The sequence below is a fragment of the Triturus cristatus genome, chromosome 8, assembly GCF_964204655.1.
Source record: "Triturus cristatus chromosome 8, aTriCri1.1, whole genome shotgun sequence".
NCBI lineage: Eukaryota > Metazoa > Chordata > Amphibia > Caudata > Salamandridae > Triturus > Triturus cristatus.
Window position 1 is genome coordinate 1,481,299,472 of NC_140591.1, and position 26,702 is coordinate 1,481,326,173.

Genomic DNA, 26,702 nt, shown 5'->3' on the forward strand with positions numbered 1-26,702 from the left:
GACATTAGTTTGGAAGCAACTGTCACTGACTTTGATCATGATTGGGCTTTACTAGAGCCCCAGGCAGTACACGGACTCATTTTTAGGTCGAGCCTAGACAGCGCATGCGCTGTTGCAAGACCTGTAGTAAACAGAATATGGAGGGTAATTTCTCCTGCAGCTTGCCATTGGTTAACTCAGGCATTGTTCTTCTTATCTGGCTTATTGTTGGCTGGCGATTTGATACGTCACTTCCGTTTTGTAGGAAGCAGCACCGACCAACTACTGTTCAGTTACGCTGCTGGGCTGGTATGTTTTCATTTAGGGACTACTTCCTTGTCTCTTACTGCAGTGCAGCACATGGGCGCCTGCTTTCACTTAAACACGGGGCCCGCATTATCTCAATCCCCCCACCCCCTGGCTACTTATTGTTGCTTCCACAAATTTGTTGATCCCCCCACCACTCACCAACCAAACCTAAAGCTCCACAAGTCTACGTTGCACCTATCCTTGCTTGTTTCTTTTTTCCAGTTTTGCTAAACTACCTGCAAGACAGAGTGAGAGAGCACCAGCACAGCTCTTCCTTGCCACGAGGGAAATCCTCCTGTACTCGCATTTCTGCTTTGCTTCCCTGTCTCTTTTTATTGCATGTTGGAATAACAACCGCTTTGCCGCTTGCAGATTCCTACTTTGACGGCTGATCCTGCCACTCATTCAATTTCTCTTTCCTCCCTAGCTCTGCCTTCCCAGGCCTCATTTCTCTTTGGTGTCCTAGCTTCCAGTTACTTACTGTACCCACGCTTCTCTGTGCCCTTCTTTCACGCCACCGCTCTTCTAATCCATTTCTTCTCAGCTCAGAGGCTGCTCTCGTTCTGGCTCGCCTTCCCAACTTCTCACCCAGCACTGCCCTTCCCCCTCCGGCCAGGGCTCGAGCCGGGGTACGGCGTCCCCCTACTTATTTTACCGGGAGCTCGATAACTGGAGCAATGGAGCCACACATTCACTCTTTGGCCTCACTGGGGCGAAATCGGAGCCCATTCAGAACGCTGCTCACGCGCTGGCTTCTCTGATGCAATCGCATCTAGTGGGTGAGCGAGGGGAGGCAATGAGTCTGATGGTGCAAGCCGCCTTTCATGACGTCACTTCCGGTCTGGACGTCAGCGTCCCCCCACTTCTTTTTTAGGTCTCGCTGAGCCCAGCGCATGCGCTGGCTCGGAGAGACATTTTGGAGGTGAGTTTTCAAAGTGCTGCTGGCTGGCCTAGCACTTGCGTTCACGCGAGCGTGCACGTGCGAACCGCCAGCCTTCAGCAGCACTTTGAAAACTCGTGCTTTAGCGCGTCATCGCGAACACTTTCGCTTTCAGAGCGATCGCGATGACTTTCGCTTTTACGGCCGCGCGGCGCTACTTTTACTGCCGCGCGGCCAATGCTTGTTATGTTTATGTGGGCGCAAAGTGTTAATAAACTGAGTTTTTATTCACAATGTGCGTACCATTGAGATGGTTTATTGGCACCAGGAGACTGTTCTGTTTTGTGCTGTTTGCACTGGTAGTTAGTATTATTAGTATTCTAAGAGTGGTCCCTCTCTCCGCCGCCCCCTTATTTCCTCTAAAATTAAAATGTGCACATTCAGGGACGCACTATTTTAACGCTGCTGTTACATTTAAGCTCTTCTCCCTTAATCAGTAGGTGGCAGTTGCTATTTTCAGACATTTGCTCTAGATATTCTGTAACGATTCTCTTTTTTGGCGTCTTCTGCTGTAATCGTTCCAAATGGTGCCAGATTTCTTCGGCTCTCCGAAACCGCGTGGATTTCTTTCCGCTCTCAAACGCAAACTGTCTCTCTTTGCACCCGGTAGCATCTCTGCAGATAGTTAGTGAGGCATGGTGGCCCACGTCCAGAGCCGATATTTAACTGCCAAAGAGCACGGCCGTTTAATCAAAAATGCCATCTTTAAAGTGTTTTGGTGTGCTATATTTTTAGTGCTTTAAGAGAATTTTGAAGAAGGCGGACAGGCCTCCACAGATATTTGCACAAGGCTATTAGGGTTGGCAAAACTTGTCAGAGGCAGTGAAATGGGGACAGGAAGTGACATATCGGGCTTTACAGAACATGTTGCTTTCTCCACCAAAGTCCTGGCGAGCTCAAGCATTTTCAATGCAATAGGTCTTGCATTTACTAGAGTTTGAGCTATTGGCATTGTAAATGACAATGCCTTTTATTTACTTGTTGATTTTTAAAAACATAAATAAAATGCATTGTTATTTACAATACCAATAGCTTAAACTCTCACAAATGCGAGACCTATCGCATTGCAAATGCTTGTTTAGGATTTGTGCCCTGCCTCCGGCTTGCTTGCTTCTCAGAACCCCATCCTTCTGCGCCAGGCCATGTCATGCAGCAGCCAGCGCTGGTTGCAGGCCCTGGCCTGGTTGCAGACGGCCTGTTGATGAGCTTGGTGGCTTGCAATGACGCGCCCCTCCGTGCCTGAGGTCTGCCGACTTCGTGGCTACCACTTCCATAGACGGCACCAAGTTTGACTCTAGGTGAGGGGGACGTGCTCGGTAAATTAATATGTATTTACAATATGATTTACTGAACTGCTTTACAGTGCAAGGGTAAGGACTCAATTGGACCTGTAAATTGTTCCCACAGAATCATCCCAGCTATAGGTTGAAGCTGTTAAAACCAACAGGATCAACCCATTAATACATTTGCTGCGACATACCGAGCCCACCCCTATTCCTCAGCCCCCTTCTCATCACCTCATACTCCTGCGCTTATGGACTGTAGTTAGTCATCAGAAAATCATTCCTTCTACGATTACAAGCTGCGTGCAAACTAAATAGAACATTGAAAATACTCATTCTGAAATGTAACAACACACCACGCCTTGAATTAATTTAAATAGTGAAACACATCCATCCAAACAGACCGTCCGCTCCATGGACACCTCATAAAAACTCACTTTTACACACCCACCCAACAACCGGACCTAGGACCTCTTTCGCAATCACTTACATCAATTTCACTTATTAAAATGAAATACATTTTGTCATTTTAGGTGCTCACAGGGGTACAGCACGCTTCATTTTGCATATGTATTGTTTTAGCTGCTCCGCCCTCCTTCCCGTTGTCTGTGCCTTCTCCCCCTCCCATTGTCCGTGATGCCTACCATTTGCAAAGCAATAGGTCTCGCATTTAAGCGAGTTTGAGCTATTGGCATTGTCGATGACAATGCCTTTTATTTATGTTTTGGTTTTTAAAACAAATAAAATGCATTGTCATTTACAATGCCAATAGCTTAAACTCCCGTAAATGCGAGACCAATTGCATTGCAAATGCTTGTTCATCTTGGGACCGGGTGCAATCCAGCAGCGACCTCTACCAAGAGGCATAGGAGTTGCTTAGGAGTAGTGGAACAGGTGTGGCGCAGCGGCCAGGGCAGCTGACTCCGGAACCCTGGGGCTCACGGTCCGATCACCGGTGCCGGTGGCAGATCAGCCCAGCACCATGTGACTCTAGGCAATAGCTTGCATAATCTTAATCTTACCGACGGCCCGCAGCGACTTGACACCCGTGGGTAATTGTTCGCGCTTTACAAATACTGAACATTTGCTGGGGACCCTTACTCTGATTCAACAAGCTCAGAATACACTTTTGGTCAGTATGGTGTCATCTGAAGGGTTGGAGAGCCTCTCTCTATTTGTATCTGTTGCTCACTAGGGAACTGTTTCTGGGTTGCATTTATTGGTTTCTCCCGCATTTTAGCGCTGTGCACTCTGATTGGTTGAGATTATGTGGAAGAGAAAAGACCCTGCCGTTAAGTCATTGTCACTGCATGCTGTTCTACGAGTCTCTACCATTGAGCTGTTGGGGTGGTTTCTAAGGAGATTGAGTTGGCTGAAAGAAGGATGTCTCTAACAAGGGACAGCCTTCCGATGACCCCTTACTCGTTCCCCCTGCTGTCCTAATGCTCCAATGAGGGTTGTTGAGCAGGGTGGCATAAGTAATAGCAGAGAGCTGGAGGGCCATCAGGGGGAATCCCCCGGGAGCTATGGCTCTGCCTCCTAGGGGGGGGGGGGTGGGGGGTGGGGGGAAGGAGTCTGAGGGTCAAAACCAGGAACTTACACTCTTAAGCCCCATTGGCAGCCCCAAGTGCAAGCGGAGGGGACGCGTGGCAGCTTCAAATCAGACGACCATTTTAGTTAACGTGGGGACTCAATAAACCACTGTCATGTTGTTTCCAGCGGTCAGACTCCCCTATTGATGATTTGCTGTCCGAGTTTAAGGCTGTTTTAAATGCTAAACTAGACCCTATTCTAACCAGGCTAACCCAGACTGAATCTTTAGTCTCCCTAATGCTGGATCATTTGAACAATGTTGCAGCTCCACAGTTAGGGCAGCATACCTGTTATGACTAACTCATCTGATTTAGCCCCACTACGTGGAACTTGTGAGCCTCTTAATGACTCAGTTGTTCCACTCCAATCCCCTAAATCAATTGGGAGCCTAGCAGGTGTCCCATTGATTCCCCAGGGTCAACCAGTATTTAGGGATATGCTATGCCACCGTGATGTAGCTCATTTCCCCCTTCCAAAGTAGGGGTGGCATGAATTTGCCCCCGGAAGCGACACGATATGTGGTGGTTTTTGGGAAATGTCCCCACAGTGACAAATCCTGTACCTTAATCTTTAGATGAGTTAAAAAATAAATTGGTACACTGGCTTACACTGCACTACAGCATTGGGATAGGCAGTATATCAGGGTTGGCATTGAGTTGTACAGGAGCGGGTTTACATTGTGATCAAATGTGAGGCAGTGTACTGCTGTGTGCAGTATTACATGCCTCTCCATGAACACGCTCATGTCACTACTTGCATACTTTATAGTATCTGCACTCATATATTGGGGCCGGGAAGCAAAATGATAGAACCTTTTGGCAATACAGACTCACACGCTAAGTGAGAGATGTGTCATACTCTCAGGTTTATTCACAACAAATTCAAACTTTGTGCAACACTACAATTTTATGGCAGGACTGGAGGCGAGGATTATGCCTTCTTTCTTCACTTTATTGGCAATAGCAGTGTTAAGGTATAACAAAAGACTACACTTCCCATGAACCATAGGGAAAAGGTAGTCGAACAAAAAATACATGTAACAACCAATCCAAGACAGGGAAACAGTGTCCAATAAGGGCATTCCAAGACCCATATAGTCCACTGTTAGTGTCCTCTCCTCCTCTTTCTTCGCAGCTACGCTGTCAGATAAGTGCTCTTCAGTTTCCTTAACTGTTTTGGCGCTTAGTTCTGGTTATATTTGGCTTATTTGGATGCTTTATAGTATTGGCGCGAGCACGCTGTGTGATACGTGCATTGCTGAAGTCATTTCTGCTTCTAAGGCTGATTTATTCCTTTCATGCGAGCGCACTGTGGTAGTGTCACTTGTGGTTTTGAATTCCGTCAGTTTTCTGTACGCGCCATTTGGCATTTTTGTTGGTATATTCTTCGCGCTTATGCTGCACTTTATAATTGTGTTTTTTAATGCAGCGGGAACGGGTTTCCCGTTCCTACGCAGCACACTGCTGGATTTGCCCTGAGGTCCTCCCGCCGCCAGAAGGTGCGGCAGGCTGTCGGAAGCGCGTTGCTCTGCTGAAATTTCGCTCTGGAATTCGAGCAGCACGCACACTTCAGTCAGGAGCCACTGGTCTGCGGAGAACGCCGATTACGGTCTGTAGACGGCAGCGCCCCGAATAAACGCACGCTGTCCGTTTTCTTGTAAAAAGGTTCATGCTCGGTTCCCTCACAAGTAAATATTAATCGGGAACACGAGTCTGTATTGCTGAAGGTTGACGCCTCGTTGAGGTCTTGTATTGGCCAATAAGGACTTGCAGGGGACGCATCCCAGACCAGCATTATCTTGCTGGCTGGGGGTTTATTTTGTTCTCTATATATATTTTTCTGCCAGCAGTAGACCCCTGGGGCTAGAACCCCGAAAAATTGTGGTTTTACCGCCACCCATCTTGCAGCTGACACCCAGCTTTGTATAAGGCCTTCATTCACGGCCTGGTGATTTCCACCTTTACTAAATTGTATTTATATTCATATATATATATACTTTCTCTCCTTGCTCCCAGCACTATGGAGTATTATGAGGATTATCAGGAGGAGGAAGACCCTCTCGCTGACATGCCTTGGGGGGATGCCTTTTATGAGGCGGTTGACATGTGTATATACAGGGCGGTGGATCAAGCCATCTCTCCTTTAGAGGACAGGCTTTCCCGCCAGATAGAACAGGCGTTCGAGAGCCTGGAGCGTAAAGTTGCTGCACCCTCACAGGCTCCAGCCACATCGGCCCAGGACATTCTAGGATCTCCTCCATCGAAGCACCCCCGTGAACCTGGGGTGGATGTGCACGCTTTTGAGCGTTTGAAGCAGGCTTTCATTGACAGCCAACCGGCGGTGCCCGCAGGGACCCCCCCCCCCTGCCTTCGACGCCTGCCCCCCCCGCCGGTATTACCAGGCCCTTCAGAAGACCCTGACTGACCCCAGTCCTTCTAGACCCTGGCTTCCGTCCCGCCCTTCCCAAGATTTACAGGCCCTCCCTTGCGTCAGATATGCGTGATCCCAATGATATTGTGCATCCACGCTCTTCGGACTGGGCCCCGGCCGAGAAGGTCGCAACGTATGTTGCAGAGCACATCCGTCGCCCCCTAGAAAAAGAAGCCCACAACTGCCTTCGGGCAGAGTGTCCCCGCCCGTCCCTTGAGGGGAAGGTTGCCCTTACCCCAGAAATTGATCCCCGGATGTCAACATTCCTGTAGAAATTTATTAGAGACCCCAAGAAGGGCATTGACAGATCCTGGAGGGCGTGCCAGGACAAGCTCCTTGACGCCCTTGGCCCTATCACTAAGATCCTTGACATGGCCGAAGAAGCTAAGGCATCAGGTTCTATCATTTCCCCAGAAACCCTGTCTGGCTGGGCACAGAGAGTAGTGATATTTTTGGGCAATGTCAACTGTGCCCTTTCCACCGAGCGCCGCCGATCCCTTCTAATTAAGATCGACCCGAAGCTGGGTGACCTAGCGGACTCGGAGGCCGGTGCCATTGCTCAGGGGGGTTTATTCGGTGACCCTTTTATAAAGGAGCTGGGCAAATTCGTAAATACATTTACATCATTAGACAGGGCCCAGTCTACAATTAAGAAGGTTTTTCCTCGTGTTTTTCGCGGGACCGGTCGAGGCAGGGGCCGCTCGACCGGTCGCCAAAACCATCAGACCAACCAAAGAGGCTCCGGACAGTACCATGATCAGTCCAAATTTGGGAACTTCTACCCCACAAGAGGACGTCATGGAAATGGGAGAGGCTTCAGAGGAGGAGCAACTAACTCAAACTCCGGTGAGTGCTCTCCCTTCTTCCCCACAAGGTATAGGGGGGCGTCAGGCAAGCTGTTACCAGGCCTGGCTGGCCTTCACACAAGATGTTTGGGTGCTTCAAACAGTGAGGGGTTTTCACATGGAGTTCATAGGGAACCCGGTTCAAAAAGTCGCACCACGACCCATTCAATTTTCAACATAAGATGCAGCCCTAGTGGACGAGGCAGTAGCATCTCTTCTCCACAAGGGCGCTATCTCCCTCACTTCTTCTCACCCCCAGGGGTTTCTAAGCAACATCTTCTTGGTCGACAAGACCGACGGGTGCAAGAGGCCAGTCATAAATCTGAGCGAATTCAACGAATGGCTGGTTTACCGCCATTTCAAAATGGAGGGGGATCCACCTACTTCGGGACGTTCTTCATCCTCTCGATTGGATGGTCTGTCTAGACCTCAAGGACGCCTATCTGGTGATCCCGATTTTTTCACCTCACCTTTCTACAGTTTGCTTGGCGCCATCGAGTTTACGAGTTCACAGCCCTTCCTTTTGGGCTCTATTCAGCGCCCTGGTGTTTCACCAAAGTGCTCAAGCCAGTGGCGGAGTTCCTGAGAGCTCGGGGCATCAGGATGATTGTGTACCTCGACGACCTCTTCTTGATGGCCCCCTGTTCCTGTCAGCTGACGGGACATCTTTGGATGGCAGAAACAATGCTCCAGGACCTCGGCTTTATGATCAACGAGAAGAAGTCGCTGTTACAGCCAGCTCAGTCTGTTACCTTCTTGGGGTTCGTCATCGACTCCACGTCTTCCCGTCTCAGTCTGCCGGCCAGAAAGGTTGCCAAAACTCGCCAGGAGTTGCGTTGTGTCCTGGCCAAACAGCAGGTGTCCCTTCCGCAGCTGGCCCGGGGGGTGGGCCTTCTGTCAGCTTTAATACAAGCCATCTTCCCGGGTCCGCTCCACTACAGGGCCCTTCAGCGCCTCAAGGCCTATTTTCTACGGAAAGGGTACCTGTACCCTCCCAAAGTCGACTTATCCGTCAAAGCGAGGGCCGAAATCCACTGGTGGTTGGACCATATGGAGGCTTGGAACGGCAGAGCAATCTTCGGGTCGGCTCCGGATCTCGTTAACGAATCCAATGCCAGCAGGCTCGGCTGGGGTGCAAGGTGCGGAGACCTCACTACGGGAGGGTTGTAGTCTCCCGAAGAACAGAGATTACATATAAACACTCTGGAGCTCCTAGCGGGTTCCTTCGCCGTGCGGTGCTGGACGGGAGATTCCGTGCGGTCGTGTGTACTCCTGTAAATGGACAACGTCTCGGCAGTCCGCTACATCAACCATCTGGGGGGCACCAGGTCGAAAGCCCTCTCATACCTGGCGGCGAGTTTTGGGCAGTATTGCCTAGACAGCCAGAGTATCTGCCGGGTCGGAACAGCTTGGAAGCAGATTTCCAGTCTTCTGTGACTCCAGTCTCTGGAAACTGAACCAGTCGGTTTTTGTGGCTCTCCACGACCACTGGGGTCCCTTCACAGTGGACCTGTTTGCGTCCAGGCTGGACCATCAAACTCCAAGATTTTTCAGCTGGAGACCCGACCCCTTGGTGGTGGCCGCAGACGCATTCCTCCAGGATTGGAGCATGAAGCAGGTATATGCGTTCCCTCCATCCGCAATGATCACTCGGTCCACCGCTCAAGTCCGCAGACAGTTGGCGGATCTATTCATAATCACCCCTCTCTGGAGGTCTCAAGTGTGGTTTCCGGTTCTTCGGGAACTTTCTTGGGAATTTCCGATCCTACTCCCCCGGTTTCCGACTCTTCTCACGAGTACGGACGGCACTTCACATCCGCTAATGTCAACGAACTCACTGTGGCTCATGGCGTGGAGGATTTAAGGGGCAGATGGCAAGCCACGGGCCTTTCGCGAGAGGCTGAAATTCTCATCTCCAAGGCTCGGGCAGACAGTACCGTCAAGAGGTACAAGTCCGCGTGGGGCAGATTATCCCGTTGGTGTTTGCGAAGGGGTGTCGATCCCTTGGTCGCAGACGGGGTCCACGTTGTAAATTTCTTGGCGCAACTTGCGTCTGACGGATTGGCCTATCGGTCTATCAACACCTTCAGGTCGGCCATTTCCTCCGGCCATGTCCCAGTTAATGGCTCTCCCATGGGCGAACATCCCATGGTTTGTAGACTCTTGCGTAGCATCCGACTTTCTTTACCTCCGGAACTGCATTATTTGGCTTTATGGGACGTCAACCTGGTCCTGAACCTTTTTCTATCATGGCAACCTAACAGGTTCCTCTCCAGGAAGAAGCTTTCTGCGAAATTAGCGATGCTTTTGTGCCTGGTATCTTGCAGAAGGGTCTCTGATGTGTGAGCCCTTGATATCACTGGACGGGTGTTCACTCCGGACGGAGTGACGTTTACTTTGCTTAGACGTACGAAATGCCAAACCAGGGTCATTTCTTATGCGGAGTTTCCCGACTCTCCAAAACTCTGTGTGGTTCTTTGCCTCAAAGCTTATGAAGAAATGACGGAAGAGCTCCGCCCTCCGGGAGAACGACAACTCCTTATTGCGCTTCGAAAACCCTTTAAAGTGGTTTCCTCACCCACCATCACCAGATGGGTTCGTTGGGTAATGCAAGAAGCAGGCATCAGTCTCCGCCACTTTGGGGCGCACTCAGCAAGAGGAGCCATGGCTTCTAAAGCATTCGGCTTGGGTGCCCGCTTAGAGGATATCCTCAACGCGGCTGATTGGCCCTGGACTCCACCTTTAAAAGGTTCTACTTCAAGCCGATACTTAATATGGCTCATTTGGTTGAGGGCAAGCTTTAAATAAGCATAATCCTCGCCTCCAGTCCTGACATAGAATGAACAATTTCCTAGCTAACGTAACGGAAAGTTTCAATTTTTTTAAGGACTCGGAAGCGAGGATTATCCCGCCCTGTGCTCCAGGAGGAAGACCCTCCCCGTACTGTAGTAAGTACCTTTTACATCAGTTCTATCTGTATGTATTATGAGTACTGTACCTGGTTCCTTAAGACATGCTTAACTTGCAAGTTTCTGGTTCTATTCTCCTGGTAATACGTCCTTGTCATGGCAGGTTCTGATGCTCACAAACAAGAAACCTGAAGAGGAGGATTGGGCAGTCTTCGCGCTCCGAAAGAGGAGGAGAGGACACTAACAATGGACTATATGGGTCTTGGAATGCCCTGATTGGACACTGTTTCCCTGTCATGGATTGGATGTTACATATGTTTTTTGTTCGACTACCTTTTCCCTACGGTTCATGGGAAGTGTAGTCTTTTGTTATACCTTAAAGCTGTTATTGCCAATAAAGTGAAGAAAGAAGGCATAACCCTCGCCTCCGAGTACTTAATAGAATTGAAACTTTCTGTTATGTTAGCTAGCAAATTTTTCATTATCTGGAATAGCGATGCCAAGCATAAGCATAACTCACCTATTGAAGCCACAGAGGCACATTCATTTTCACACGTTGAAGAGGTATTTTGTGAGCTCTCACTCTTCCGGGCAAAATCTGCTGAACCTCAACCCTCTCCAACAGTGATTCAGAAATGTTCTACATTTGCCTGGGTTTGGCGGACAGTCAGGAGCGAGATTGAATGGAATCTATGGGCTGGTGTTAAGGTCCCTTTCTTTTAAGTCCCTAAGGGTCCACCCAGTGTTGGGTTGAGCTTCGAGTCCCATACTGAGAAGCTAGTATTGAACCGTGGATACGACTCTCACTCAGAGGGCCTAGAAGCCCTATCAGTGGTGGCCCAAAGTGCATTGGCCACTTAATGCACAAAACGTCACTGGGTCTAAGCTCCCAAGGCTCCTCTCTGATTCTTTTGCTGTATATCTCCTGCAGACAATTGTGGAATGTTCTTGTCAGTGGCTCAGACTTTGGAATTTTCTAGCCATCCAGTCCTTGGTTCAGGAGGGTCCAGTTCACCCTTCAGGAAAGATCACGTCCATGATCAAGGTTTTCCTAGAAGGACATCTACTTTAATCTTTCACAGACGGCAGCTCGCTATTTTCTGGAATTTTTTAGACAACTCAACACTTAGACACTTTGAAGCAGGTACACATTAATCAGCTTCCACAAGACAAAGCCTACGTTGCTTGCAGCGAGCAATTTTTAAGTGGTGGTAGATGTAGCTGTATAAGTAGAGATTACTCCATCTTCTTCTTCGACAGCTGGATATTATCTTGGCCAGGGGGCAAGTTTAATATTTCACTCTTCTTGAGGTTTTCAGATCAGTAAAATCTAGAAAGGTCTAATCGTCTAGTTCTTGTTATTATTCTGGGAATAGGGAAAAATCAATGACAAGAATACTCGCCTTTGGCTCTGAGGAACCATCTCTATTACAAATATGACTATGGAAAAAAAGAATAAGGCCGTCTGGCGTGCAACTCACCAGTGTTTCTAGAACTGTGGTGCTGGAAAGGAGAAGGCTAATGTGCTTCAGTACAGGCCCATTAGATGGGCTCACATCTATTTCTGTGCACAGAACTCCATCTGCTGTTTCCCGGTGAAGAAGACAATTGGGTCAACGCAATTACAGTCTAAGACTGATAACTTTGAAGAAATCAAAGAGAACACCAAGGATGTACACGAGTGAAAGTGAGATGGAAAGATCTCTATGGAATAAATGCGAATCAGAGATAATACTTTTAAGGTGCTTGGCTTTGGGTGAGTAGGCAAACAAAACGAAGTCCGAAACGTGGTCCTAGAAATGTATCTCGTTAGTGAGGCCCATACAGTAACTCTAGGAGGAGTCTGAGATGTCTCTATATTTAAAGGGGACAGAGGCTGAGTGTGCAGCAGTCAGTGGTGCGTATATGGAAGGGTGAGTCCAATCACACACCCTATACGGTGTAGCTTGCTATCTGTGTGGGTAAACGCTTCACAAATGCTACGGCACAATATAATACAATACTGAAGTAAGCCCACGAAGATACAGCTAGGTCATGACTGACTTTAATACTTTAGCTATAGGTAACATCAGTTCCCTTTTTCAAATACGCAGCTTAGATGACCCTCAATCTCACACTGCTGCAGTGAGATGCAACATGTAACAATAAAATATTTAGAAGTAATTTATTCATTCTCCCTGCAGAAACAAAATACAACAATACAGTAGCATTAGAGACAAGAGCTGCTCTAAGAGGCCATGTTTCAGTAAGTGCTGGTTTGGTATGTTAGAACACCACTTTCCACTGAGACACAGGTGCTGTGACATCATGTCACCTGCCACTGAAGTGGACATCTCTATTGCATTCTAATTAGGATTTCCATGAACACATACCATGTTGGAAATATAAGTACATGCTCAGTGGCAGTTCAAAGACTCTTCTGTGAGAAACCCACATTGTGAACTGTCTTATGTGAATTACAGTCCAGGAAAGAATAGCGCCCATCACAAACAGGTAGAATGTGCTGTGTAATGTTGCCAACCTGAGCCTGCACATACCTGGTTTGTTGCTGAAAGTTCCAAACTGGCGAGTCTGTATTCTCGATGACTGGAGTAGATATAGGCACATCATTATTGGCAACTGCAAATGAGACGCAACAGCTTGGTGTTGATACACTGCGCTCCGTCAGGGGACTCCCTAGAACACAAAAAGAAACACTCAGAGCAAAACAAATCCTAGAAAAGGCTGGAGGGCAAACTGTAAAACAAACTGAGCGCTTATAACAATATCCAGATGTACTCGGATGACACCCCAGTCCACTTCTGGCAGAAAAATAAACCAGACACAAGAGCACCGCAACATACTTTTCACTAACGCAAGTTCATACCCGCATTGGGAACAGCGCATTTTTTTCATAAATGGGTGCTCAGCCCCCGTCTGTGTCATGCTCTCAAATTAGGAGAGCTTGGAACAGTGCATTAGTGAAAGCCAGATCTGCTTAATTTTACCTAGAGGTTTATGATGCTCAGCACTGGCACTTAATCATCAACACCTGCACTTCTCATGAGCAGCAGTTAAGGACACATTAATTTATGGTAGGCACGGGGAGATTAAGGGATTTGCACAGAATCACAGGATGTTGAGCCGACGCTGAGACTTTCCCCAATTCCAACGTTGGCAGCTCTGGCCATTATGCCACATCCTCACCCCACTTTCATAGTTGGTTCTGTTTTAGGCGGTGCTAACAAGATTAAACAAAGAAATTAACCACTGACGCAGATCATCAGTTTGAAGCTGTTGGTCCATCTTTCAGTGCAGGCAGGAAACCCAGCCTCAGTTTTCAAGAGAGGCAGTGATCCACCTGCATTGGGATTCCTAGCAACCCGTTGCTTCTCCCCCAAGGTGCATACGTAAGGGGGTGCACTCATTCTGCACTAAGTGCCAGACAATCTGTATATCTCCAGACAGTTTGTTTGCCCTATGCTCACAGCAGTAATAAGGTGTGAGCCCAAAGGTATAATCTAATTTGCATGGTGCAAGGCCCTTATGGAAATGAGGGACTACCTCCTTGGCATTGTGTCAGTACTTATTTTGCATCAGTGAGTTCTCAGTCAGTCAAATAACTTTATTCAATTCGAATGAATCATAAAAGTTCACAGAAAAAAAAAAGTATACATTCAAGAATAAAAGTTTCTGCAGCAAAAATGTTAAATATACAGGACAAAGACCACTTGCGGCCTGATCACATGGCCCCTGTAGATTACTTTTACATTGCATAACGTTTCTTTATTATAAAAACAATTTTGATAAAACTAAGCACAGAGCTGCAGATGGAAACAGTTGATAATGACCATAAATAATTAAAACCCTCCTTATAGGAGCAAGGACGAATTGTATTTAAGATCGGTTTAAGGAAACGCACCCTAGGGTCTTTATATAATGTGCAAAATAGCATAATGTGCATTGCACTTTATTGTGCTGAGTTATTACATGGACAGGGGGGTAGTCTCTCACACCGCCCCACCTGTTTCAGAAAAGCTACAAGAAAGTGCAGGGTGCCTAAGCGAAATCTAGTCATTAAAAAAACATGAGTGGGCTAGCCGGCTAAAAGACAAATATAATTATTGCCGATTTGGGGGAAAACAGTCCAATCTTCCCGTGGCCCGGTGTGATAGTCTCAATTCAGATCGATGTGCATCTTTTATAACCATTTTCATGTTAGGTCGTATGGTCTCTGGCTTGTCATAAAAGTTTTCTAGACCTATCTTGTAAAAAGTTTGTTTGACGTAGCGTAACCACGGGACTGCTATTGCATTATTAAGATTCATACAATCTCTTAAAATGCATCGTGAGAAGGAAAGTTCTTCTGTAATCCAAATTTTCCCCCATAGAAACAGGGGGGGCATGTGTATTCTGTCTACAATATAGTCCATGTCCACCTCAGAATGGCAAAATTATGTAGGGGAGCTATTAGGGATAAGTAAAATTCTCTTTAAAAATGTATTCTCTGATGTTTGAATTTGTAGGCTCTTATGCTATCCCCATACTCCAGCCCCATAAGTGGCCCCAGACAGACATTTGGATTTCTACAAGGTTATCAACTCAGCTACAAGCTTATGGCCAAGTTTAGCAGCAAAACAAAACAGCCCCGCAATGGCTCTACTCATTTGTTGTACCCTGGATACTATAAGTTGGTCCCAATTTAAATTAAAGTTAAAAACATTCCCCAAATAGGAAAAAAATATTCACTTTGTCAATAACTTTTCCTATGACTGTATATTTTCGTTAATTTTGGCCCACAAACCATAATAAAAGATTTCTTAAAATTCACGTTTAGATCTAATGACAACATATACTCAGTAAAAGCATCCAGGCACCCCTGAAGGCCATTAGCTGTCAAAGCCATCAGAACTGTGTCGTCAGCATAAGACAGCAGAGGTACCTGTTTGCCTTCTATTTTTGGAAAATCCAGATGTTGATTTAGCAGAAACTGTTCAAGGCCATTGGTGTATACCAAAAACAGAAAAGGAGCCAATATGCAGCCTTGTCGTACTCCCTCTGTTGAGGCAATGGGCTTGGTCTTTTCTCCCCCCGGCCCGTAACAGATAACTACAGAGGTGGAAGCATGAAGTCTACATAGGAGGGTAACGAGTGGTTCCTCAAAGCCCAGATCCTCCATTAGTGACCACAGCTTACCCCGGCACACTGTGTCGAAGGCGCTGGATAAGTCCATGAAGGCCAAGTGGATCGATGCCACCCTGGCCTTCATGTGCTCACCCATGATCATGGACAGATTTAGCCACTGTTCATTTGTTCCCATTCCCTTCCTAAACCCATATTGAGTATATGATATTAGGCCAGAAGTATTTGCCCATGACTCTAAACGTGGAAGGATTACCCTTTCCATCACCTTGCACGTGGAATCTATTAGAGAGATCGGCCTGTAGCATGTTGGTTCATTTCTGTTTCCCTTTTTAAAAATGGGCACCACCACTGCTTTTTTCCAAGATAGTGGGATTTGGCCCACTATGACTGCTCTAAAAACATTTAGTATCGAGGGGCCCCATATCACTGGATTTATTTTAAAGAAATCCAAGGGTGCACCATCTGGCCCAGGAGCTTTGGAATCAATACCCTTTCGCAGGGCCTCCTCGACTTCACCTAAATACAAGGATGCACTTAGCTGCTGAGCAAATTCAGGATTAAAACATATATCTGTCTGATAATCTTGGGTAATAATATCCTTTGGGTTAAAAATCTTAGAAAAATGAGACTCCCAGACTGTCCCCGTTGTATTAGTTTCCACACTCCTAGTCTCGTTTGAAAAAAGTGGATGGTTTATCACCTCCCAGAAGCTCCTGGAATCCCTTAGGGCACTTGCTTTTTCTAAATCATCCCAGGCCTGGCGTCTCAGTTTGTCCTTTCTACATTCTATTGTCTTCCTATAGGACAGTCCGGCTTCTTTTATCAAAGCCCTATCACGGCGAACTACGCTTAGTGCTTTCTTTAGAGCTTTATTTGCCACTGAGCACTCAGTGTTAAACCATTTGAGTTTGGGGCAGTTATGTTATTTCACTGATCTAAACAGGTTGTTGACCACGTCTTTGCAGATGGTTTCAAAACTCTGTATAATGGCGTCTGGTGGGACTAGGTACGTTAGACAGGTCATCACTTGAGTTAGGTTTGTCCTGATGATGTTCTCCTCAAAATTGGCATGGTCAATCATACTCCACTTTAACCTTACCCCTTGATTACAATTATATTTTATTGGGCATTCCACAGCCCTCCCCTTCTGAGCTGTAACTTTTAAAGAGGCTGTTAGAGGATTGTGGTCACTGGCCAAGTTAGGTCGACCATGAAACTATCTATAAGGTACGAATACCTACTAGAGATCAACACGAAGTCAATTGTACTAGTTCTGCCCCCCCCCCCCCGCCTGGAATGTCGGAATAGATGCCTCCACGCTGTGAACCAAGTTGTTAACCAGGCATAAATTGTTCACTATAATAATTGAATTTAATGCGTCACCCTGGGGAGTGTGTTTAAAGTGGGCTAGAGGTTGTTCATAAAAGTCTAAGAGCCCACGTACTTTATTACCACTATGCTGACATAAGGTGCAATTAGTTCTCAATTACAAAGGGGGCACATACGAATCTGCAGCCCCTTATGTAATACCGAAGTGCCCACAGCCGCAAACAGTTGGCATAAACTCTGGATGTGCCTCCAGGGCACTGTGTAATTCAGCCCTGACTGGGTTTCATTCTTCATAAGCATCCCCACATCGTAATTAATTAGGTTTATAATTTTAAACAGAAATGTATGTCAAAAGTGCTTGTCTTTCAATTGCTATAGTGCCTACGAAAGGACGCGCTTCATTTGGCACACTGAGCTAAGGGGCCAACTGACACAAATAGACTCTGCTGCCCAGGGCTTTAAGTGGGATGAAAAAACTGGGGGGGGGGTCTCTCAAAGGGGCGTGGCAAGTGTAATTAAGGGTGTGGCTTAAAAACATGTAAGCTAAAAATCTGTGGTTAGCATAGTGGGCCACCCATAGTATTTTGCTGTTTCTGTCATTGCATCCAGATATATGATACTACAAGTAACATCATACCTACAAGTCAGGACTATTGGCTTGGTCAATGGTTGTTAGTTGCTTAAGATAACTAAGCAGCAACTATGGCTTGTATATAGTATTGAAAAAGCTTCGACTTAACCCCTTCGGTGCTCATGACGGAATGGTTCCGTCATGACCCACGGTTGAGCTGTGCTCATGACGGAACCATTCCGTCATGACCACGCCCGCGCAAGATTCCGTCAGCACAGCGGCGGAATCTGCGCAGCATCGAAGGGGTTAAAGCCCTGGTGACACCACGACAATGTTGCTGCACCCGAGTTTCAAAAAGAGAAGGGAAATCCAGAGAGAAAATGACTCTTTAATGGATTTCCCTTCTTCTACAACACTCACCTGGCATGACGTCATGCCGTAACTTTTCTACTAGTGAGAAGTGAGCAGTGTGAACAGGCGCAAGTGATGTTCCTGCTGTCTCGAAACGGGTCTCTATCGGCCTCTGTTTTGTGCCCTGGCACAGGCGGCTGGTTTTTTCCGGACTGCATTGACAGCTGTCTGCTGTCACTGCAGTCCGGAAAAAAAGTGCCAGGGCACAAAACAGAGCCCGATAGAGACCCGTTTCAAGGTCTCCTGTAAAAAAAACTGCCGGTGCTCAGCACCGGTGAGACCCGGCCCTCTTAAAGCCCTGCTGCTGCCTCTTACACGGGGACCACCTTATCACTGCCCAGCCCCCTCTGAAGACAGCGATGGTCCGGGTGACTCTCAAGTTCAGGGTTGGGCAGACCTGAACCAGCTCGCGCCGGCTGGTGTGTGCACAGCCCCCGCCGCCCCCACAGGCTCTCAATGCCATCTGACGGAAATAGTTTCCAGAGAGTGCAAGGTCAGGTTCTGCGAAGCCGACGCGTCTCACAGTAGCAAGAAGAGACACGTCAGGAAGAGCTAAGCCCACTCGGCAGAGAAACAGGAACCGAGGCCGGGGGGACAGCTCAACTTCCGCTTCGAGCTCGCGTGCGCGACGTCGTCAGCTAGCGCTGCGGAAACGTTCTGGAATGTTCTTAGTATCAGACTGAACACTGGATGTGGGGACTACTGTCACCGTGCAGGCCTGGGGTGCTTATCAAAGGAGAGAGGCGGTACTCATCTCACACGGGTCGGAAGAGGGGTGTCAGGGCGCCCTTTGAAATGCGATAACGGTAGTGGTGGTCAGTGGTGGAGTGAGCCGGAGTTCCCAAAGTGGGTCTTCCTTCTGCAGGCCATAATGGTACTTACTACATATTTGAAAGGATTGAATTACTGGCTCAATGAGGCGGTTTTTGAAAAATATTTGATACAGTGCAGACCTTGCAGCGAGAGTAGCCTCAAAAGCCAGCAACATGTTCAATGAGCCTCGTGCTCGCCGCTCACATCTGCTTTGTTTGGCAGATCACAAGTTTGAATTAAAACTAGGGCAACGCTGCCTCTCATCCTTACAAGATCGATCATTGAGGCTGCTAACTCCTGCTATATGTATGTGTTTAGAAACCACAGACGATGAAAAACGTGGATATGTTTTTTAACGTTTTTTAACGTGTGATGCTAGGCATAAAGCAATAGGTGACCGAGATCGTCTAACGAAACCCAGATGTAAGCACTGGTAACTGGAGCATTAATACAGCACATTGTAGTGTGTGTTTTATGTACGACACTTGCATCCCACTGACAATGCTGGAGGTGAACCCAGATCTTCAGGTTCAAAGGTCAGCATATTACCCAATAGACACAGTGCTTTAAATGGGCCGGTACTACCTAGAGTACCAGAACTTCTCCCTGTGTCAAGAGAGTACCGGTACTCCTAGAGGCAAGCTGGGGTAGGGCTCTAGGGTATGGGATTACATGCAGCGCAGGTGCTGCTGAATACCTTCAGGGGGAGCGTGTCTGTGAGGCGCTCTGACAGTCAACAGTGAGTGTATTCCATTTCTAGATTGCTGCTGCTGCTTAACACTCGTTACTAACAGCATGACAGGAATAAGAAGATGAGACCTGATGGACGGAGCTCCCCATATTGTCATTTAGAGTGTAAGGCTGCAGCCCTGGAATACACTGTCAGAGCGCCCAACGCCTTTGGCTAAGTTTGGCTCATGTGTAGAATGTGCAATTAGAACTTTTTTGCAGTTATACATGGCGCACACTTGGCAGGCAGGTATTAAAGCACTTTAAATGAAAAGTGCAAGTTCTACACAAAAGCATACTTTATTTTGTTTTTATGGCAGAGAGAGCTGAAATCCCAGCTTCCGCTCAACATCCTGTTATTCTGGGCAATCTCCCTGTGCCATAAAAACAAAAAAAGTATGTTTTCATGTAAAACTTCTGCTTCTCAAGTAAAATGTTTTAATGCCAACTGGCCAAGTTTGCACTATATAAAACTGCAAAAAACACCAATTACGACTTTCCCATATGAAGAAACTTGGCCGAAGGACACAAGGGCGCTTTTGCATTGAATAAGAAAATGGCGCTATTGTTAAATACCTGCCTCGAAGCCACGCCCCCCAGACACGCCCCTACCAGACCCTCATGACCCATCCCAATCAATTTGGTGAGTACCGGCACTTTTCTTTTTCTATTTAAAGCACTGAATAGACGCATTCTAGAAACCCTTTAATGTTTAATCACACATGGATTGTAAGTAGGCACGTACAGTGAATGTGAAGAAGCAATAGACACTTGGGGCCACATGTCCAACGGAAACATTTTGCGAGTTCTTAATTGTAACTTTTTGCGACTTGCAATTAGGAAGTCGCAAAATGTGACGTACGAATGTGTCTCAGACACATTTTGCGATTCCCAATGGGGTCACAATTGACCTGCCTCATCAATATTCATGTGGCAGGTCGCTATTTGCGACGCATTTGGAATGGTCAGTAATCACAGAGATGGTGGCCTAATGGGTAGGGTGACCAGACGTCCCGGTTTGCCCCGGACGGTCCCTGTTTTTGGAGAAGTGTCCCCGTGTCCCGACACTTTTCTCCAATTCAATTAAATGTCCGGGTTTTTAAACAGTGTCCGGGTTAAACATCCAAATGTCCCGGTTTTTCATTTGTTTCGGTTGTTTGAGCATGCGCGTGCATGCTCTCTTTACACTGATTAAAGCGTGACGTTTAGGTGAGCGTTGTAGCAGGGAGGGAAATTGGGCTTTGAATGGGATGGGGGGTGGGGAGAGGTGCTCCTTTCATTCCACAGCGTGAGGTTCAGCGCTTTGAATGCGACCTCTGTCTCCAGGCGAGAAGTCAAAGGATGCAATCTGCATACATTCACACCTGAATGCCGGTCACTTAGGGTGCTTCCAGAGATACCTTTGTTTTGTTAATGCAGCGCTCCTGCTCCAACAGCTACTGATGGCAGTGCGTCTTTGAATGTCTTTATTTTGTAAAAGCCTACTTGCAGGACCTGCTTATATCCTTGTTTAGAAACAGTAACCTGTTTGTACTTCGTGTCCAGAGCCGGCTTTAGGGCGGTGCGAGCGGTGCCACCGCACCGGGTGCTGGCTTCCTGGGGGCGCCGTGTTTTAAAGTTTATTATGCTTTTGAAGCACCTGCTGCAGCGTTTCTTTACCCCCAGCAATTACCAGGCCTCACATAAATGTCAAGATAACTCGTGTGATTAATAATCTTCCTGGAGAGAGATCAGCATTTTGTATAGTTGAGGTTTTGACTTCGGTGAAGTTAGTGTAGAGGGTTAACATGCCTGCTGCAAAGAACCTGTACCAAGTAGATTACAGAGTGCGTATGATGTAAACAGATCAGCAGATTACTGCTTTCAAAAGAGATATCCTTTTGTTACTTGCAATTTATAACTTAAAGTCCTGATATAGAATAGTGAGCTATTAACTTTCATCCTAGAACTGCATACACACTGCAAAGTATACATTATTAGAGCATTGATTAATGTTGCAAAAAGGGATAATTTGGCTAGAAATCGATTCTTATTATTAAAGAAAACTCCCAACTATGCTGTTTCTTTTTCAACTCTGCGTTTGTGCTTCTCCACACAAAGCACTCTTAAACTATACTGCCTACCAGTATGGATGACATGTGACTCCCTACACTTTTAGTCCTTTGGCTTATGTAACATTTCCTATACACTGATTACACATGCATGATTGATTGTCTCTGTGTAATGTGTGTGTGATGCGAAGTGCTCGGACACCCTACACTGATATGAGTGGCGCTATATAACTAATTCAATGCATCTGAGAGAGTGTGGTTATGGAGACTTGGTCACTGTTAAAGGGTGCTAGTGAGAGAATCCGTGGTGGAGGTGGTCTTGGGGGGGGGCGCCAACAAACACTGTCGCACAGGGCGCCACCAGCACTAAAGCCGTGGTCACCAACTATAGCAAATGTTGAGGCAAAGTCTGTTTAAATGGAATTAATGGTTTCAGCCAATAAAAGACCTCTGATTTGTCGTCTGTAATGCTTCATCTCGGTCTGTGGAGGGAGCTGTCTTTATAGTCCTTTTTCTATGTCCATGGCAGCTGTCAAATAGTCCTACCTTTATGTCGATGGTTACTGCAAACCGTAGTCCTACTTCTATGTCTATGACCTGTCCCCGTTTTTTGTTTTGAGAATCTGGTCACCCTACTAATGGGGTCAGCAGACCACCATGTCTGTGATTTCTTTTTGAATAAGACATTTATTTTTTTTAATGAATCCTGTTTTCCTTAAAGAAAAACGGGATGCATTTAAAAAATATAAAAGGTTTCCTATTCATTTTTTTAGAGTAGGCAGTGGTCCGTGGGCCCACTGCCTGCTCTTAAAAAATGTTGGCGCCCACATTCACAAAAGGGAAAGGGACCCCTTCCGTTTGCGAATGGGTTAGCACCTCCTTCACGGAGTCGGTAAAATAAGAATGTTTTGGGACCGCATTAAAGTCGCAAAACATTCTTACATCCCCGGGGACTTGCTGTTAGGAAGGGACGGCCTCAACACGCCCCTTCCTAATATCAATTTGCAAACCCTATTTTGCGAGTCGGTAATAGGTTTCCAACTCTCAAAATAGGGTTAGTACATATGAAAAGGATCTTTAGGGGTTGCAAACGGCATGATTCTCGGTTTGCGACCAGTAAAACCCGTCATTCATGTGGTCCTAAAATGCTATACATGAATTGCCTAATCAATAACAATTTGACAAAATATTTATAAATGTTGAAAAAGCTGGCTAAGTTAGCTGAATTCTGCTAAGGTGTTCAGCTGAGCAATAGTAATTTCGGTATGAATCGGACAAATCAGTTTCATTTTCACACAAAAACAGAATCCGATGGTATGCACACACACACACAATCTCTCTCCTCTCTCATTTCCTGTGGTAATGCCACACTCTGAAATATTAACATCGTGGGTGAGGCATTTATAAGGGGTGGTATCTGCGTCATTTTGAGTTCCATACCATTACAGAAGTGCATTTGGGCCGTTATTGTGAAAGGCTATATTCCGATCCCTGTGGAAACGTAGAGGAGAAAAACCCAGGGCCGGACTGGCCCTAGCAGGCACCGGGCTTTTCCCCGGTGGGTCACCAGGGTGGGGGCCGGTTTTGGACCCCTGGAGGTCCGTTTTTGTTACCGGGGCAAGTTTTGCAGCATAGCTGCAATATCGGCCCCCTGTAACAAAAGCGGCAGTGGTGAGACGGGAGTGGTGCTTTCCACTAGCACCCCTCCCCTGTCGGGGCGGCCGAGCTGTTTGCCAGGGCTGGTTTTGGTTCCAAGACCGGCTGTGGAAAGGCCCAGGATATAAGGCCAAAATACAGAATTTGGTATGTTAAACACTGATTCTGCATGTTATACATCTTTTTCCAGTTGAAAACTCAAGGAAGTATTTATCACACACGCTATATACCTCATCACGGGATAATGCTACATGCCATGTCTAGTAAATACCCCACCTTAGTAAGACAAGCTTATTTTGAGGATCTAACTCGGAATGTGTAGTTTTTGCTTGTAATAGGAAGTATTACCACACACTGTAAATTACTTTACACTATTATGCCTAACTTGTAAGGGACCCACTTTGGCATCCAAAAGCAAAGGCGGAGAGGATCTCACAATAAGGTACTCCAGGGGAGTTGAAAGTTAAACAACCAGCTGCCATGGGCTCGATTGAGAAGTTAAATTAATGGATAGGATGGATGTCCGGCTGAGCCACATAGAAAATACAAGCCAATCTCTTTGAAGTGACCGGTATACATTTCTTCAACAATTTAAGAGAGGAAATAAGAGAATATAAATCCAGATACTTTCAGATGAACCTGTTGGCACCATGCCCCAGCTTTTGATGCTTGGACCAATCTTTGGGGATGGTCGTGAGGAAGGTGGAAATAAAATTAATAGAACCACCGAAACGTGAGCTGACCTGTTTTCAGACCTACCAAACACTAGCCAAGAGCGCAGAAATAACAGATTGGAGGAAACGTGCACTAAGAAGACTTTTTGGATTAGAGTGAAAAGTTGGGGTCATTTGTTTTTAATGAGTGACTAATTTTGTCCATATGTATGGTTGGATGAGTGAAGCGAGGGGCAGAGGGTTTACAATTCTGATACCAAATGTGTTATGATTAATTTGTCTGTGCTCAATGAAATTTAAACTATTATGTACACATTATAAAATCAAATTACATCAAGTCAAGAAGATTTTGTATTATTAATGAATTGATTATTTAGTGAAATATTCTAAAAACAAATTTGTAAGTTTTCTAATATTTATGTTTTTAATAAAATACAAAATAATAATTTGGAATATTGTTTGGAGCACAGATGTGAGCAACGAAAGTTTTATATAGAAGAAATACAGGTCATGTGGGGTTGCTTTCTTGCTGTATGTTACCACGATAGGAGGAATGAAACCCTAAATAGGTACTTCTAAGTAAGCACATTGAGGTCTACTCCTGTCTTAGATGTCCCACTTTTTTTTCCTCACAAACGTTGCCTCAGGTGGTGACGTCACTACACGCCAGGGGCATTTTGTAGTGGTTTATAAATAGTGTATAGGTGGCAAGAAGTGATAAGATTATGCCCTGCTTCGTTCCTCATCATGCCCGATCCTCTAGTGACATTACGCCCGGCATCTTTCCTCATTACTTCCGGCCCTCTAGTGACAAGATTACGCCCAGCATCGTTCCTCATCACTTCCGGGCCCTCTTGCATTGCAGAGAGTGCTGCTTGAATGCAGAACTATGTGTCAACATCGCCTCCCCAGCAAAGCACTGATTTGCACCTCAGCACCTTCCTTGATAGGTGGTGATCCTCTAAAGAACTCAGCCACTCCATGCTTACCCAAAGGACTGCTCCCACTATTCTGCATGGACGGTGAAGACTGATGCTATACGAAAGCTGCTGCCTGAGCAGTGCTTAATTTGAGTTGGTGGTTTCCAGTGTGCCGCACTGGCACTTAATTGTAAACACTGGCACTTATGACAGTCTGCCGCATGGTGGCACTGTCTATCTAATTTAGAGATAAGCACAACAGCAGTTGTTTATTAATTCAATATAATTGAAACATGACTAATATCTGCCACCTAAGCCATCCATACAGCTTTGGATGGCCTTGAATAGTCTGAATTGTGACATGTTTAAGAGCGTGATGGTTAGTAGTTGTGTTAGTACTGTCCTTGGCAGCTGACAGGGGCAATGGGTGGTGCAAGCTTCAGTGACCTCCTGACGAGGGCCCTGACACTTTTTTTTTTTTTTTTTTACAAATTAAGCACTGTGCCTGAGCTATCATCCCGCGCCGTGATGACCCATCAAGTTCCTCCCCTTTCCTACATTCACTCAAACAAAAACGTTTTCCTACATGAAGTGCTCCTGCTAAGCTGCGCCCAGTGCCCAATTTGTGACAGAATGAATGCTGGTGCCCAAAGAATCTGTTCAGAAGCCGGTTGCCGGTGCTAAAAAAAAGTTGCTGTGCCGAAATCCAAGGCTGTATAGTCTTAACCTTGTAATTACTTATCTTTTTTTTTCCTTTTCTTTTTTGGAGTTTTATATAGCGCAGACTTGACCCGAAGGTATCAGAGTGCTTGATATGAGCACCAGTTGCGTTACACGAGGACACTTCTAGCTGCATTGTTTATCTTAAACCATCTGTAACTTCCATGCAATAAAATATCTCTTCTGTAAAGAGCTCCAGCACCTGGGGTAATGTCCGCGCTATATAAATAAACAAATAAATAATTAACCTTGAATTCGCCTCATCCCTCGTTCATCCACTACCAGACACCTCCCGCCCTGCCCCTTTATCTCCTTCGTGTAGGTTTCTGCTTTCTCCCTTTGTGACAAGTTGTCCGTCTTTATCTTTCTCGTTTGTGTGAATTTCAACTGAAGAAAAATAAGTGCCGTTACCCAAAAATGAGTCAATGAGTGTCTCTCTCTCACTCACTCATATGATAACGGGCAACGTACCAAAATAACGACGTGAAATTTAGGGACGGTTGGTCACCCTAAATGGGCAGCTACTGTGCGGTACTGAGTGCCTGCCCTTCTCAGCACTGCTGCAATATAATGAATGGGAGAGTACTGCCACTTCGTAGGAGCCAGCAGGTACTGTAAAGAATGACTAACTGCACTTCTATATTTCCATTTAAAGAATCTCTTTCTCTCTCTGCTACAAAAAACACGTGCCAGGCCAGATATATAAGTAAGACTGAAGGCTTTAGCCCTACTTAATGTCTGACACGTCCCGGTTTTTGCTTCTCAAAATCTGATTATTATAAAGGAACAGTGGTCCCATTCAATTCGAGTAAATAAAAGTGCCACAATTAGTTCAATGAAAAATTGGTTTTTTTTTTATGTTTGAAGACAATGCAAAAATAACTAAAGGATTACAGTAAATAGTGAGAAAAGTAAAACAGTGAGTGAGTTGGTGGCAGGGTAATAGAAATCTGGCCACCCTACCTCCAGGCTACCACTATTGGGTGAAAACTAGAATTCACTTTTCGTTGCAGCTCGTGACAGATGGCAGATCTGAGAAGTTTTCAGTTCCTCTTCCCTTTCTTACGTGTACCGGTTCCTGCCACGCTTTCGTGGTGGTTTCTGATGACTTCAGTGAGTTAGAGAGGGGGTGACTGCTTGTGAGAGTCAGAGTGAGTCAGCACGTTGGTGGGCGTCAGCATGTCCGAGTGAGAACGGCAGAAAACGTGCAGCGGGGAAAGTGGGGGTTGACGGCATCAGTCGTAAAGGCGCGCGAAATTCGCGCAATTTGCTCTTGTGCAACTGTGCAATGTTGACAAAATTATTCATAATTACAGAAAGAGCACTTGGCACTTTATTTCAGCGCGAAATGTGCCCTCTTTAGATGCGAACATGTATTTTGCGACAAAACAATAATGCAACAGAACAAAAGCACTC

The 26,702-nt window shown here is 46.2% G+C and overlaps 1 protein-coding gene across 2 annotated transcripts in view; it reads right to left on the reverse strand.

Moving 5' to 3' along the window:
* C2CD3 (C2 domain containing 3 centriole elongation regulator) overlaps positions 1-26,702 on the reverse strand; it is a 604,078-nt gene that overhangs the window by 281,735 nt on the left and 295,641 nt on the right. For both annotated transcript variants that reach the window (XM_085623335.1, XM_085623334.1), the window contains exon 25: positions 12,826-12,964. In XM_085623335.1, the coding sequence (XP_085479461.1) occupies positions 12,826-12,964 (139 nt within the window). The remainder of the gene's footprint in view (positions 1-12,825; positions 12,965-26,702) is intronic.